This window comes from Macaca fascicularis, chromosome 10 (genome assembly GCF_037993035.2).
Source record: "Macaca fascicularis isolate 582-1 chromosome 10, T2T-MFA8v1.1".
Classification (NCBI taxonomy): Eukaryota; Metazoa; Chordata; class Mammalia; order Primates; family Cercopithecidae; genus Macaca; species Macaca fascicularis.
In genome coordinates this window covers 118007313-118020546 of record NC_088384.1, presented here as the reverse complement: position 1 = coordinate 118020546, position 13234 = coordinate 118007313, and the positions used below count along the sequence as shown (strand labels likewise).

Below are 13234 nucleotides of genomic sequence, written 5' to 3'. Positions count from 1 at the left end.
GTAAGGGCACTTCAGTTAAGCACCGGGAAAGGCTTGGGCCCCACCCAGGTGGGTCACCTGGCCCCGCACTAGGGATCTGGCACTAAAGGACTCAGGCGTGTAAATGGCCCCGGTGGGCTAAGTGCCCAAGAAGTTGTCATCGTTTTTCGAATGCTGCTCTGAGTACAAATCTGGTGGTTCTCCACAGTCAGTTGCTGGCATTTTCCCTTCTATCAGACGGTGGCTTCCAAATGTAATTTTAAAAAATCTTTTTAATACTAGGTCTACAAATCAATTTCAAGTGTAATTTTATCTAAAAAAGAAAAAGTCCAGGTGGATGTGGTGGCTCACACCTGTAATCCCAGCACTTTGGGAGGCCGAGGTGGGCGGATCACCTGAGGTCAAGAGACCATCCTGGCCAACATGGTGAAACCCCGTCTCTCCTAAAATATAAAGAATTAGCTGAGTGTGGTGGTGCGCTCCTGTAGTCCCAGCTCCTTGGGAGGCGGAGGCAGGAGAATCACTTGAGCCCAGGAGGCGGAGGTTGCAGTGAGCTGAGATCGTGCCACTGCACTCCAGCCTGGGTGACAGAGCGAGACTCTGTCTCAAAAAAAAAAAAAAAAAAGGTCCACTGAGCCTTCATCTGGGCCTGCCCTCAGGGCACTGCCTGCCCGGGGCCACAGAGGCAGTGGCATCTGTGCTGCTCTCGGCTTTCATTGGTCGGAGTAGCTTCGGGGACCCATCAGGGCCTCCTGTGTCCTCAGTGCCATGCATACAGCAAGTGCTCAACCAGTGCCTGATCTCAGAATGGTGGTTATGCAATTCGAAAGACCCCAGTCCCTACGCAGCCTTCTGAAGCCCCCTGCCTGGTGGGGCTGGCTATGCGAAGCAGAGCGTTGACACAAAGCCGGACTGGGCACAGTCCCTGTGACGCTGAGCTCACCAGGAAGGTCGAATGGGAGCTTCCCAGGGCACGTTCGAGACTTGCTTGGGAGATAGATCACACTCCTTGTTAGAAACGCAGCTAGCTGCTTGTCAGGCTGTTAGGTCCTAATTTCTGCTAGAATTTCTGTTTTTGAGAAGGATGGGCACGTGTGTATCTGTCTTTTCTCAATGTTCTTACCCACCAAGTGCTGTGAGCGCCTCTCAGGCACGGGAGCCTTTCCAGGGGCTGCAGGGGCCGGACCCTGGGGAGCCTCCTGACTGGCGAAGGGGCTGGGTAGAGGCTTGAGATGGAAAAGGCTGCTGGGGAAGGGCACAGGTGGACAGGAGAGCCCTCCGCTGTGAGCAGAAGAGAAGCAGCTTCTCTCTGGGTGCCTCTGAGGAGGATGTTGAGAATCATGTTTCCTGAGCTTATTTAGAAATTAAAAACAACAAAATACCAGGAACACACTCGTGAGGATGGGACCAGGACAAGCGTCGGGAGGGTGCGGAACTCCTGGAGGTGCTGGGGTGTGGACGGTGGTTCATACCCTTCTGGCAGTTTCTTAAGGGGTTAAACGTGTCTCTGACTGCTGCTCGTGGAGAAACAAACACAGGTGTCCAGCAAAGCCTGTACAAGATTCACAGCAGCTTTATTTTACCCCGCAGCCGAACGCTCCGCGACAACAGGAACCAGCTGCTTCCACCCGTGCGAGATGCTGGGCAGCGCAGTGATGGGAGTGAGAAAAGGCTCCTGGGCACCTTCGCAGATGGGGTGGGAGAGGCCTGCCAAGGGCATGGGGAAACTTGGGTGATGGAGAGTTAATCTTGACTGTGATGGTTTCACAGGTGTGTAAAGTGTCGAAACTTTTCACACTGCACACTACAAATATATGCAGGTTACCATACATCAGCTCTCTCTCAATAACGCTGCAAAAATAAATGAATGAAAAACAAAAAGACTGCATTCCCGTGTGGAGACAGGAACATGGGAAGTGCCAAATGGGAGAAGCAGAGGTGAGGGTGGGGCAGTGGGGAGGGGGAAGGAAGGTGCAGGAAAGGGGAAGGAGGGTGCAGGGAGGAGGGGGGGGTTACAGGGAGGAGGGATGGGTGAAAGCGGGGGGAGGGGAGCAGGGGGTGCAGGAAGAAGAGGGTGCAGGGAGGAGGGCAAAAGGCATAGCAAGGGGAGGCGGGAAGGGAGGGGATGGAGGAAGGGAGGAGGGAGAAAGGGAGGGGAGGTGGGAAGAGAGGGGAGGTGGGGAAAGGGAGGAGAGGGGGTAAAGAAAGGGGAGGAAGGAAGGGAGGGGAGGGGGGAAGGGGTGCAGGGAGGTGACAGGTTTGATGGTGCTGGGGGAGCCACTGCTCCTGACCGTAGTCCAGGTCCAGCACTCTCTGCCAATGCTGGAAGTGGGGTGGGAGGAGGGAGGAGGTCTGGTCCTGGTGGAGGGACCTTTCCCTCTCTAGGCTGCAGGAGCGTGGTAGGGAGGGGGTGGGAAGGGGATGGGGAGCAGGGGGAGGGAGGGAGAGATGTACAATATTGTTTCCCCAACAAGCATCCTAGGATCCTAGGAGGATCCTAGGAACTGGAGCTTGCTGGGCTGCCAGAGTCCCCCGAATTCTCCTGCAGGGCCTTCCACTCTGTGCTGCTCTTCCCCTGTGTCCTCTCAAATGCCACCAGCTCCAGGAAGCCCTCCACCTCCGTCTTGAGTACTCCCCTCACCAGCAGCCCTCTGGGTAACTCCGGACTTCACTTCTTGGCCACACTGGAGCCCTGGTGGTCCCTGGGCCGCCTCAGAAGCTTATGAGAAACGCCATGTGATGACTGAGGGGGCCCTGTGTCTCCTGGCACAGCGCCGTGCACGGGCACATGGGGCCAGCAGAACCCATTCTGCCCGCTTGGGGTGGACCCAGGGGGGTGGGTCATGTGGCCTGGCCTGTCATGGGCACTGACACAGGCTGAGGGATGGCCGTGACCCCAGCCTGGCCAGTCCCGTCTCACCCAGACATGTTGCAGGGATTCCACCGAAGGACACTTCATGTTTGGGGGCTGGCAGGACGTCAGCTCAGTTGCCCAAGGACCGCCACCTTGGCCACTGCAGGGCAGTGTGGCTGAGACCAACACAGAGGCCAAGTGAAGAGCCAGCCTTGATGGCATTTCCGGAGGGCCTAGATCCAGCTGTCCCTGAAGACCGGCACTGAGATCCAGCTGTCCCTGAAGACTGGCACTGGGATCCAGCTGTGCCTGAAGACTGGCACTGAGATCCAGCTGTCCCTGAAGACTGGCACTGGGATCCAGCTGTCCCTGAAGACTGGCACTGGGATCCAGCTGTGCCTGAAGACTGGCACTGGGTCTGTTTTCATGGTTGGGGGCAGGTGGCCATAAGAATGCCACACACTCATTCCAGGCTGAGGTGGACCCAGCCAGCCATGAGAATGAGCTCCCAGGAGCTGAGGATGGAGGGGGAGCCCGACATCACAAGCCAGGCGCTGGAAAGCCGACCCACCCAGTCCTTGCTGCCGCCCTCTTCCTTGGTGCCCGGGACCCTCGCCAGAGAGACTGAGGAGCGCTCCCGCTAGAGGGGATGTCGGAGCCTTTTGGACACTCGGGTGCGTGGGGAGGCGCTGAGACTCCTGGGAGGCTTGAGGGTGGCTGGATTGGGGCCACATCCCAGGACTGAGGCCCGCCCCTCCTGAGGGCCCCAGAGGGAAGGGGTCCCCGCACCCCCTTCTCAGAGCATCACTTGCTGCGTTCGGGAAGGGGCTGGTCCAGGCCTCCCTGTTCCTCCACGAAGAGCTGGGCTCCGGCCCTCCTGCGGACGCAGACGGCCCTTTGCCCTGTGAGCCTCAGTTTTCTCATCTCTGAAATGGGGACAGTGGCAGCACCGCTCAGCTCCCAGGTGGCCGAGGGTTGACCTCAGAGCACTCGCCCCCACCTGGCCGCAGAGACGGGAACAGAAAACACGCGGCCGCCCCGCGGGCCAGGGAGGGGCGGGGCCAGAGGGGAGGGGAGGGGCCAGATGGCTGGGGGCGGGGCCGGGGGCGGGGCCGGGGGCCGGGCCGAGGCGGCAGGTTGCAGCGCGAGTTCGCGGCGGGCTGGGGCGGACACAGGCTGTGCCTCGTGGGAGCCAAGGAGGAGCCAGGCGCAGGGGTCCAGGGAGGCGAGCAGGCTCCACTCCATGGGTAAGGCCCGGGGCGGGGCACCTGGGCCTGGGATGCCGGGTGCACGGTGGGGGGCAGTTGGGAAGCACGGTGGGGGGCAGTAGGAAAGGACGCGGGGGCGGCTGGGGGCCCAGGAGGCTGGGGAGGCGGGGCACGACACGTGTGGGGACGTGGGCTCGGGGTGGAGGGTGCCGGGGACTGGAGGCCCCGCGCGCCCCGCGTCCTTCGTAGAGGACACATCCGCCTCCTCCCACCCTGCCTGCGTCTGTCCACACCTCCCCAGGCAGACGCCTGGCCCATACCCCCGGGTTTAGAGCCCAGGGCAGTCGCAGTCACCCAAGCTGACTCGCGGGAGGGCTGCCGATGTGCCAGGCCATGCGGGGAGGGCAGGGGTCACAAACCTGTTACAGTCACCGCACGTCGGGTGGCTGCCGGTGGAACTCCTGAGACGGCACCAGACGTTGGAACCCAAGAGGCATTCGGCACCACAACCCCCAGGTAGAAGTAAAAAGGAAAAAGGGGCCTGAGAGCCCCACGAAGGCTCATCTCCGGGGAGTAAAAGACTCAGGGACCTCCCGCCTTCTCGGACCTCAGGGCATCCAGGGTCCTGCAGTCGCCTGGGGTGGTGACACCCGGAACGGTGTGCAGGCAGGCAGGGCAGGGCAGGCGGAGCCAGCATCGACCACATCTCTAGGGGGTCTTGCTTCTCAGAGAGGAGACTCTTCCCAGAAAGCAAAACAGGTGGGGACACCCTAGATTGGTCAGCAGCTCCCAGGAGGAGGGACTGCAGGGACAGACTCGAGGCTTCCTGGTAGCCAGGTGGGTGGGAGACTGGCTCAGCCTCCACCACAGTAGCTTAAAGCACAGCCACCAGTGCCTGAGAAAGGACCCCTGCCCTTCCTAAAGCCAAGGAGGCTCTGTGGGGGTGAGGTGGGGCCAGACCCATCTTGACTCTTCTCCAGCCGTGACTTGAAGTTTCTCAGCTCAGTTTAAAACAAAACAAAAAACAACAACAAAAACTTGGCCTATTGCGGTAGCTCATGCCTGTAATCCCAGCACTTGGGGAGGCTGAGGTGGGAGGATCGCTTGAGCCTGGCCGTTTGAGACCAGTCTGGGCAACAAGGCAAGATCCTGTCTATATAAAAAATACAAAAATTTTTGTGTGTGCCTGTAGTCCCAGCTACTCAGGAGGCTGAGGTGGGATCACCCGAGCCCAGGAATTCAAGGTTGCAGTGAGCTGTGATCATGCCACTGTACTCCAGCCTAGGTGGACCCTGTCCAGGACGTAGGGTCTTGAGAGCAAGAACCTGTCTCCAAACAAACAAACAAACAAAACCACCCCAAACAAACTCAACTTGGAATTTTACTGGGATTGCATTGAATCTAAAAATGGATTTGGGGAGAACTGACATTTTACATTATTGAATTTTCTAATCCAGGAATATGGCATAACCATTTACTTACGTGTTTAATTTCACTGTGTAGTTTGCAGGTGGAGGTCTTTCACATCTCCAGTTAGATTTATTTCTAAATATTTGGATGCTGATATGGTTTGGTTGTGTCCCCACCCAAATCTCATCTTGAATTGTAGCTCCCATAATCAACTTGTGGTGTGGGAGGGTCCTGGTGGGAGGTACCTTAATCATGGGGGTGGGTTTTTCCCGTGCTGTTCTTGTGATAGAGAATAAGTCTCACGAGATCTGATGGTTTTATAAAGGGCAGTTTCCCTGCACACACTCTCTTGCCTGCCGCCATGTAGGACATGACTTTGTTTCTCCTCCACCTTCCAGCATGATTGTGAGGCGTCTTCAGCCAAGTGGAACTGTGAGTCCATTAAACCTCTTTTTCTTCATAAATTACCCATCTTGGATATTTCTTCATAGCAGTATGAAAATGACTAATACAGATACTGTTGTAGATGGTATATAATTTTAGAATTTGTGTTCTGTTTGTGCTAGTCTACAAGCACTTGATGGATTTTTTTTGGGTCTATTGACCTTGTCCTCAGTGACCTTGTAACTCCACTGATTAATTCTAACAGGTTGTTTATCTATTCTTGAAGCATTCCTCTGTATGAAGCTGTGTCATCCATGGACAACCACAGCTTTATTTTTTTCCCTTCCAACCCTTACATCTTTTATTTCTTCTTTCTTTCTGTACAGGCTGAGGCTTCCAGGCCATCGCTGAGAAGAGTGTGGTCCAGGGCCCTTGTCTCCTTCCATCAGAAGAAGTCTTCCCGTGCCTCAGTAAACTTTCTGATCTTCTTCATGCAAGTCGTGCACCTGGCTGGGTGGGCTTTCCTAAGGCAAGTCCCTGTGTACTGTCCTGACTCTTGTTGTACCCTGGGCACGGAGGGGCTCAGCCAAAGCCTCCTTTAGCCCAGGCCCAGTTGCTCCCCTCTCACTCTGCCGTCCAGGCTGGAGTGCAATGGTGCGCGATTTTGGCTCACTGTAACCTCCGCCTCCTGGGTTCAAACGATTCTCATGCCTCAGCCTCCTGAGTAGCTGGGATCACAGGCATGTGCCACCACGCTCAGTTAATTTTTAGTAAAGACAGGATTTTGCCATGTTAGCCAGGCTGGTCTTGAACTCCTGACCTCAGGTGATCCACCTGCCTTGGCCTCTCAAACTGCTGGGATTATAGGTGTGAGCCACCGCGCCCAGCCAATTTAAAATTCTTTACCCAATGAAAACATTTTTTTCTTTAGAAAAGAATGAAATTAGTTTTTCAGAAACACAAAAATTGAAAGAGTTCATCGCCATCAGACGCGTCCCCCAGAAATGTTAAAGTGATGTCCTATGGTTACCAGGTAGAATGTCTTGACTGTGGGTTGTCCAGGTTCTTGGTGTGTTGAACAAAGAATTGAACAAAATGCACAAACAAAGCAACAAAAGAACGAAGCAATGAAAGACAAGCAATGAAAGAACGGGGTAACGAAAGCACAGATTTTTATTTATTTATTTTTAAAATTTTTACTGGAAGGCCATGCATTGCCTTCATTTATTGTATTTCAAATCACTGTACATTTACTTTTGTGAAAACACTGCCTGCATTTTCTACTACAAAAAAAAAAAAAAAAAAAAAAAAAAAAAAAAAAAAAAACCCTAAAAATTGTTTCAGGAACGTGGAGAACTAGCCAACTTAAATAGTGAAAAAGTGCACCATAATTACTGCTGCACTGCAGTCATTTCTGCAATTCCCATTTCTTAAATAACTATCTTGTCTGATAACACAATATATGGAGCAATTATAAAAAGCAGACACAGGCCGGGCGCGGTGGCTCAAGCCTGTAATCCCAGCACTTTAGGAGGCCGAGACGGGTGGATCACGAGGTCAGGAGATCGAGACCATCCTGGCTAACACGGTGAAACCCCGTCTCTACTAAAAAAATACAAAAAAAAAAAAAATAGCCGGGCGAGGTGGTGGGCGCCTGTAGTCCCAGCTACTCGGGAGGCTGAGGCAGGAGAATGGCGTGAACCCGGGAGGCGGAGCTTGCAGTGAGCTGAGATCCGGCCACTGCACTCCAGCCTGGGCGACAGAGCGAGACTCCGTCTCAAAAAATAAAAAATAAATAAATTAAAAAAAAAAAAAAAAAAAAAGCAGACACATATATTTCTAAAGTCTTACTGAGAATGGCCTTTTGGCCCCTGATAACCAATCATACGTGCGGCTGCAGTGGCAGGTCATGCGTGTTCCTGTTTGTTCTTAGCATCGTGTGTATTTGGAACATGATTTCTGTTTTGCTGAGTCGAAAGCACAGCTACATTGAGGCAGAAGTACGTTCCGCAGAGCGGGAGTGGGCTCGAGCCAGTGGCTCAAGACACCATCCCCCGCTTGCAATGCTCCCCAGGGTTTTTGTAAAGCAAAAATATTTGGTAACACCCCCAGGCGCCCTTTAGAGGCCTCCCATTGGTTACACCCTATGAAGGATTGATCTGTGGCCAATCAGAGGCTGACGTGGAGGCTTCTGTCTTGTCATCGCAGGGGTGGGATGTGGCCTGTGTGCTGCCCAGTCTTGCCTGGAACTGGCGGAGCCTGCTGCTCTTTTGCTTCTGCCTTAACCCTTGGTTACCCTAATTCCCTATTCTCTTGCCTCAACATCCTCAACATGTTAAGTAAGGTTAAAGTAAACTCTGTAAGCAGAAGGAAAGTTGTATCAAATGGACACAACAGTAAAGAAATAGCACCAGAATGGCAACTGTGTAGCCAAATATAGAGAAGAACATTCCTGTGAGATAGGGGATTGGAACAGACTTCCCCAAAGAAGTACAGACGGCAAATGAGCACACACACAGATGCTCAGCACCATTCATCATCAAGGAAACACAACTTCGAACCACAGTGGGACAGTGCTGTGCACCTCCTGGAAGGACTGAGCATCCCCAGGAAGGACTGAACACCCCTGGAAGACTGAGCACCTCCTGGAAGGACTGAGCACTTCCTGGAAGACTGAGCACCTCCTGGAAGGACTGAGCACCTCCTGGAAGGACTGAGCACTTCCTGGAAGGACTGAACACCCCTGGAAGGACTGAGCACCTCCTGGAAGGACTGAGCACCCCCTGGAAGGACTGAGCACCTCCTGGAAGGACTGAGCACTTCCTGGAAGGACTGAGCACCCCCTGGAAGGACTGAGCACCTCCTGGAAGGACTGAGCACTTCCTGGAAGGACTGAGCACCCCCAGGAAGGACTGAGCACTTTCTGGAAAGAATGAGCACCTTCTGGAAGGACTGAGCATCCCCTGGAAGGACTGAGCACCTCCTGGAAGGACTGAGCATCCCCAGGAAGGACTGAACACCCCCTGGAAGGACTGAGCACCTCCTGGAAGGACTGAGCACCCCCACGGAGGACTGAGCACCCCCTAGAAGGACTGAGCACCTCCTGGAAGGACTGAGCACTTCCTGGAAGGACTGAGCACCCCCAGGAAGGATTGAGCACCTCCTGGAAGGACTGAGCACCTCCTGGAAGGACTGAGCACTTCCTGGAAAGAATGAGCACCTCCTGGAATGACTGAGCACTCCCTAGAAGGACTGAGCACTTCCTGGAAAGAATGAGCACCCCCTGGAAAGACTGAGCAACCCCAGGAAGGACTGAGCACCCCTTGGAAGGACTGAGCACCCCCAGGAAGGACTGAGCACCTCCTGGAAGGACTGAGCATCCCCAGGAAGGACTGAACACCCCCTGGAAGGACTGAGCACCTCCTGGAAGGACTGAGCACTTCTGGAAGGACTGAGCACCCCCACAAAGGACTGAGCACTTCATGGAAAGAATGAGCACCTCCTGGAATGACTGAGCACTCCCTAGAAGGACTGAGCACCCCCTGGAAGGACTGAGCACCTCCTGGAAGGACTGAGCACTTCCTGGAAAGAATGAGCACCCCCTGGAATGACTCAGCACCCCCTGGAAGGACTGAGCACCCCCTGGAAGGACTGAGCACCCCCTGGAAAGACTGAGCACCCCCTGGAAGGACTGAGCACCCCCTGAAAGGACTGAGCACTTCCTGGAAAGAATGAGCACCCCCTGGAAGGACTGAGCACCCCCTGGAAGGACTGAGCACCTCCTGGAAAGAATGAGCACCACCTGGAAGGACTGAGCACCCCCTGGAAGGACTGAGCACCCCCTGGAAGGACTGAGCACTTCCTGGAAAGAATGAGCAACCCCTGGAAAGAATGAGCACCCCCTGGAAGGACTGAGCACCCCCTGGAAAGAATGAGCACCCCCTGGAAGGACTGAGCACCCCCTGGAAAGAATGAGCACCCCCTGGAAAGAATGAGCACCCCCTGGAAGGACTGAGCACCCCCTGGAAAGAATGAGCACCCCCTGGAAGGACTGAGCACCCCCTGGAAGGACTGAGCACCACCTGGAAGGACTGAGCACCTCCTGGAAAGAATGAGCACCACCTGGAAGGACTGAGCACCCCCTGGAAGGACTGAGCACCACTTGGAAGGACTGAGCACTCCCTAGAAGGACTGAGCACCCCCTGGAAGGACTGAGCACCACCTGGAAGGACTGAGCACCTCCTGGAAGGACTCAGTACCTCCTGGAAGGACTGAACACCCACTGGAAGGACTGAGCGCCACCTGGAAAGACTGGAATGTACAGGACGGACCATGCCAGTGCAGGGAAGGATGTGTATTCACTGGAACCCCCACACCCTGCATGGGGGAATGTAACATGCTACAGACATTTTGGAAATCAGCCTGGCAGTTTCTTGAAAAGTTACACCTGGCTAGGCATGGTGGCTCACGCCTGTAATCCCAGCACTTTGGAAGGCCAAGGTGGGTGGATCATGAGGTCAGGAGATTGAGACCATTCTGGCTAACACGGTGAAACCCCGTCTCTACTAAAAATACAAAAAATTACCTGGGCGTGGTGGCGGGCGCCTGTAGTCCCAGCTACTTGGGACGCTGAGGCAGGAGAATGGTGTGAACCCGGGAGGCGGAGCTTGCAGTGAGCAGATATTGCACCACTGCACTCCAGCCTGGGCAACAGAGCGAGACTCAGTCTCAAAAAAAAAAAAAAAAGAAAGAAAAGAAAAGAAGTTATACCTATAGTTACCACGTGATCCAGCAGTTCCACCCCAGCTGGGCATCCAGGAGAAGACCTCTGTCTCTGTCCATGTAAAGAACCTCTGACTTCGACATTCGTAGTGGCTTTATTCGTAATAGCTGTGAATGAGAATGACGCCAAATACCCCTCGACAGGTGAATGGATAAAATAAATCGTAGTACACCCGCATAAGGAAAGTTTTTCAGCCAGAAAAACAGAATGAGCTACCCCAGGGTGCAGCAACGATAAATCTCAAAAGCATTATGTTTGGTGATAGAGGCCAGACTCAAAATGCTGCATCCTGGGTGGTTTCATTTATATGAAAGTCAAAACTACAGGGATAGCAAATAGAATACAGGGGTCCAGGGCCAGGGTGGAGGAGGGGACTGACTGTCAAGAGGTCCGGGGAGGGAAAGTTTTGGTGTCTTGGGAATGTTCCTCATAATCATCGTGCTGGTGGTTGCACTACTGTATACATTGGTCAGAACTCATCAAATTATATTTAAAATTGGTGAGTTTTGTTGTATGTAAATTATACCTCAAATAGTTTTGTTGTTGTTATTGTTTTCTGAGACGGGGTCTTGCTCTGTCACCCAGGCTGGAGTGCAGATGTGTGATCACAGCTCATAGCAGCCTCGGCCTCCTGGGCTCAAGTGATCTGCATGCCTCAACCTCCCAAGTAGCTGGGACCACAGACACTCATCACTACACTAGGATATTTTAAACAATTTTTTTGTTTTAGTAGAGATGGGGTCTTGCTATGTTTCCCAGGCTGGTCTTGAACTCCTAGGCTCAAGCAATCCCCCTGCCTTGGCCTCCCAAAGTGCTGAGGTTACAGGTGTGAGCCACTGTGCCAAGCTCTAGTTTTTATCTTATTTCACTAGCTTTGCACAAGTGGCTTTGGTTACATGGATGACTTGTATAGTGGCGAAGTCTGAGATTTTAGTGTACGCATCACCCGAGTAGTGTACATTGTACCAAATAGGTAGTTTTTTTTTTTTTTTCTTTCTTTTTTTTTTTTTTTTTTCAGACAGAGTTTTGCTCTTGTTGCCCAGGCTGGAGTGCAATGGCACGGTCTTGGCTCACTGCAACCTCCGCCTCCTGGGTTCAAGCGATTCTCCCGCCTCAGTCTACTGAGCAGCTGGGATTACAGACATCCACCACAACGCCCGGCTAATTTTGCATTTTTAGTAGAGATGGGTTTCTCCGTGTTGGTCAGGTATGTGTTGAACTCCTGGCCTCAGGTGATCCACCTGCCTCGGCCTCCCAAAGTGCTGGGATTACAGGGGTGAACCACCACACCTGGCCTCCCAGTAGGTAGTTCTTGGTCCCTCATCCCCCTCCTTCCCTCCTTCTTTTTGATTCTCCAGTGTTCATTATACCACTCTGCATGCCTTTGTGTACCCACAGCCTAGCTCCCACTTATAAGTGAGAACATACAGTATTTGGTTTTCCATTCCTGAGTTACATCACTTAGAATAATGGTCTACACAGTTCCAGCCAAGTTACTACAAAATACATTATTTCATTCTTTTTTATGACTGAGTTGTATTTCATGACATACATATGCGTGTATTTCATTATCTGTCTATCTATCTATCTATCTATCTATCTATCTATCTAATCTAAATCTATCTCACACTTTCTTTTTTTTTGAGACAGAGTCTCACTCTGTCACCCAGGCCTGAGTGCAGTGGTGTGATCTCGGCTCACTGCAAGCTCCGCCTCCCGGGTTCATGCCATTCTCCTGCCTCAGCCTCCCAAGTAGCTGGGACTACAGGCACCCGCCACCACACCTGGCTAATTTTTTTTTTTTTTTGTATTTTTAGTAGAGACAGGGTTTCATCGCGTTAGCCAGGATGGTCTTGATCTCCTGACTTCGTGATCCACGCGCCTCAGCCTCCCAAAGTGCTGGGATTACAGGCGTGAGCCACCACGTCCGGCTATCTCACACTTTCTTTATCGGCTCATCAGCTGATGGGCACTTAGATTGGTTCCATGTCTTTGCAATTGTGAATTGTGCTGTGATAAACACACCTATGCAGGTGTCTTTTGGATGTAGTGACTCTTCCTTTCCTTTGGGTAGATGCCCATTAGAGGGATTGCTGGATCAAATGGCAAATCTACTTTTAGTTCTTTGAGAAATCTCCACACTGTTTTCGATAGAGGTTGTATTAGTTTACATTCCCATCAGCAGTGTGTAAGCGTTCCCTTTCACCACATCCACACCAACATCTATTGTTTTTTGACTTTTTAATGAGGCAGACATTTAAAAATAAATATGCATCCATTCACTCTAAGAAAAGTAACAGGCAAGGCAAGGGTTAGAAAGAAAAGAACAAGTTTTCCTCTGCCTAGCAGGGGAAAGTGCAGCGAGTTCACTTCAAGGACAGTTACAAGATCACACTGAGTAGCCAAGGCCAAAGGAACGGGCTCCAGACACCCACTCCAGAGCAAGGTTGAGGAAAAAAGAAAGAAAGACAAATTCTTTTACTGTTACTCCTTTGCCGGGCTTCTTAAGGATGATTATGTTTTACAAATGTCTGTATTTAGTCAGTTCTTGTTTTTCTTTTGACACAGCTACAAGGTCACTAGCTATGCAAAGCCCCAAGTTATGCTAAGTCAACA

The 13234-nt window shown here is 52.6% G+C and overlaps 1 protein-coding gene across 1 annotated transcript in view; it reads left to right on the top strand.

Annotated features, from left to right (window-relative positions):
* Positions 1 to 12246, top strand: part of TAF4 (TATA-box binding protein associated factor 4) — a 107811-nt gene extending 95565 nt beyond the window's left edge. Inside the window, exon 16 of the mRNA XM_045363248.3 lies at positions 6222 to 12246. Within this exon, the coding sequence (XP_045219183.2) occupies positions 6222 to 6437 (216 nt within the window). The 3' untranslated portion in view covers positions 6438 to 12246. The remainder of the gene's footprint in view (positions 1 to 6221) is intronic.
* The last annotated feature ends 988 nt before the right edge of the window (positions 12247 to 13234 follow it).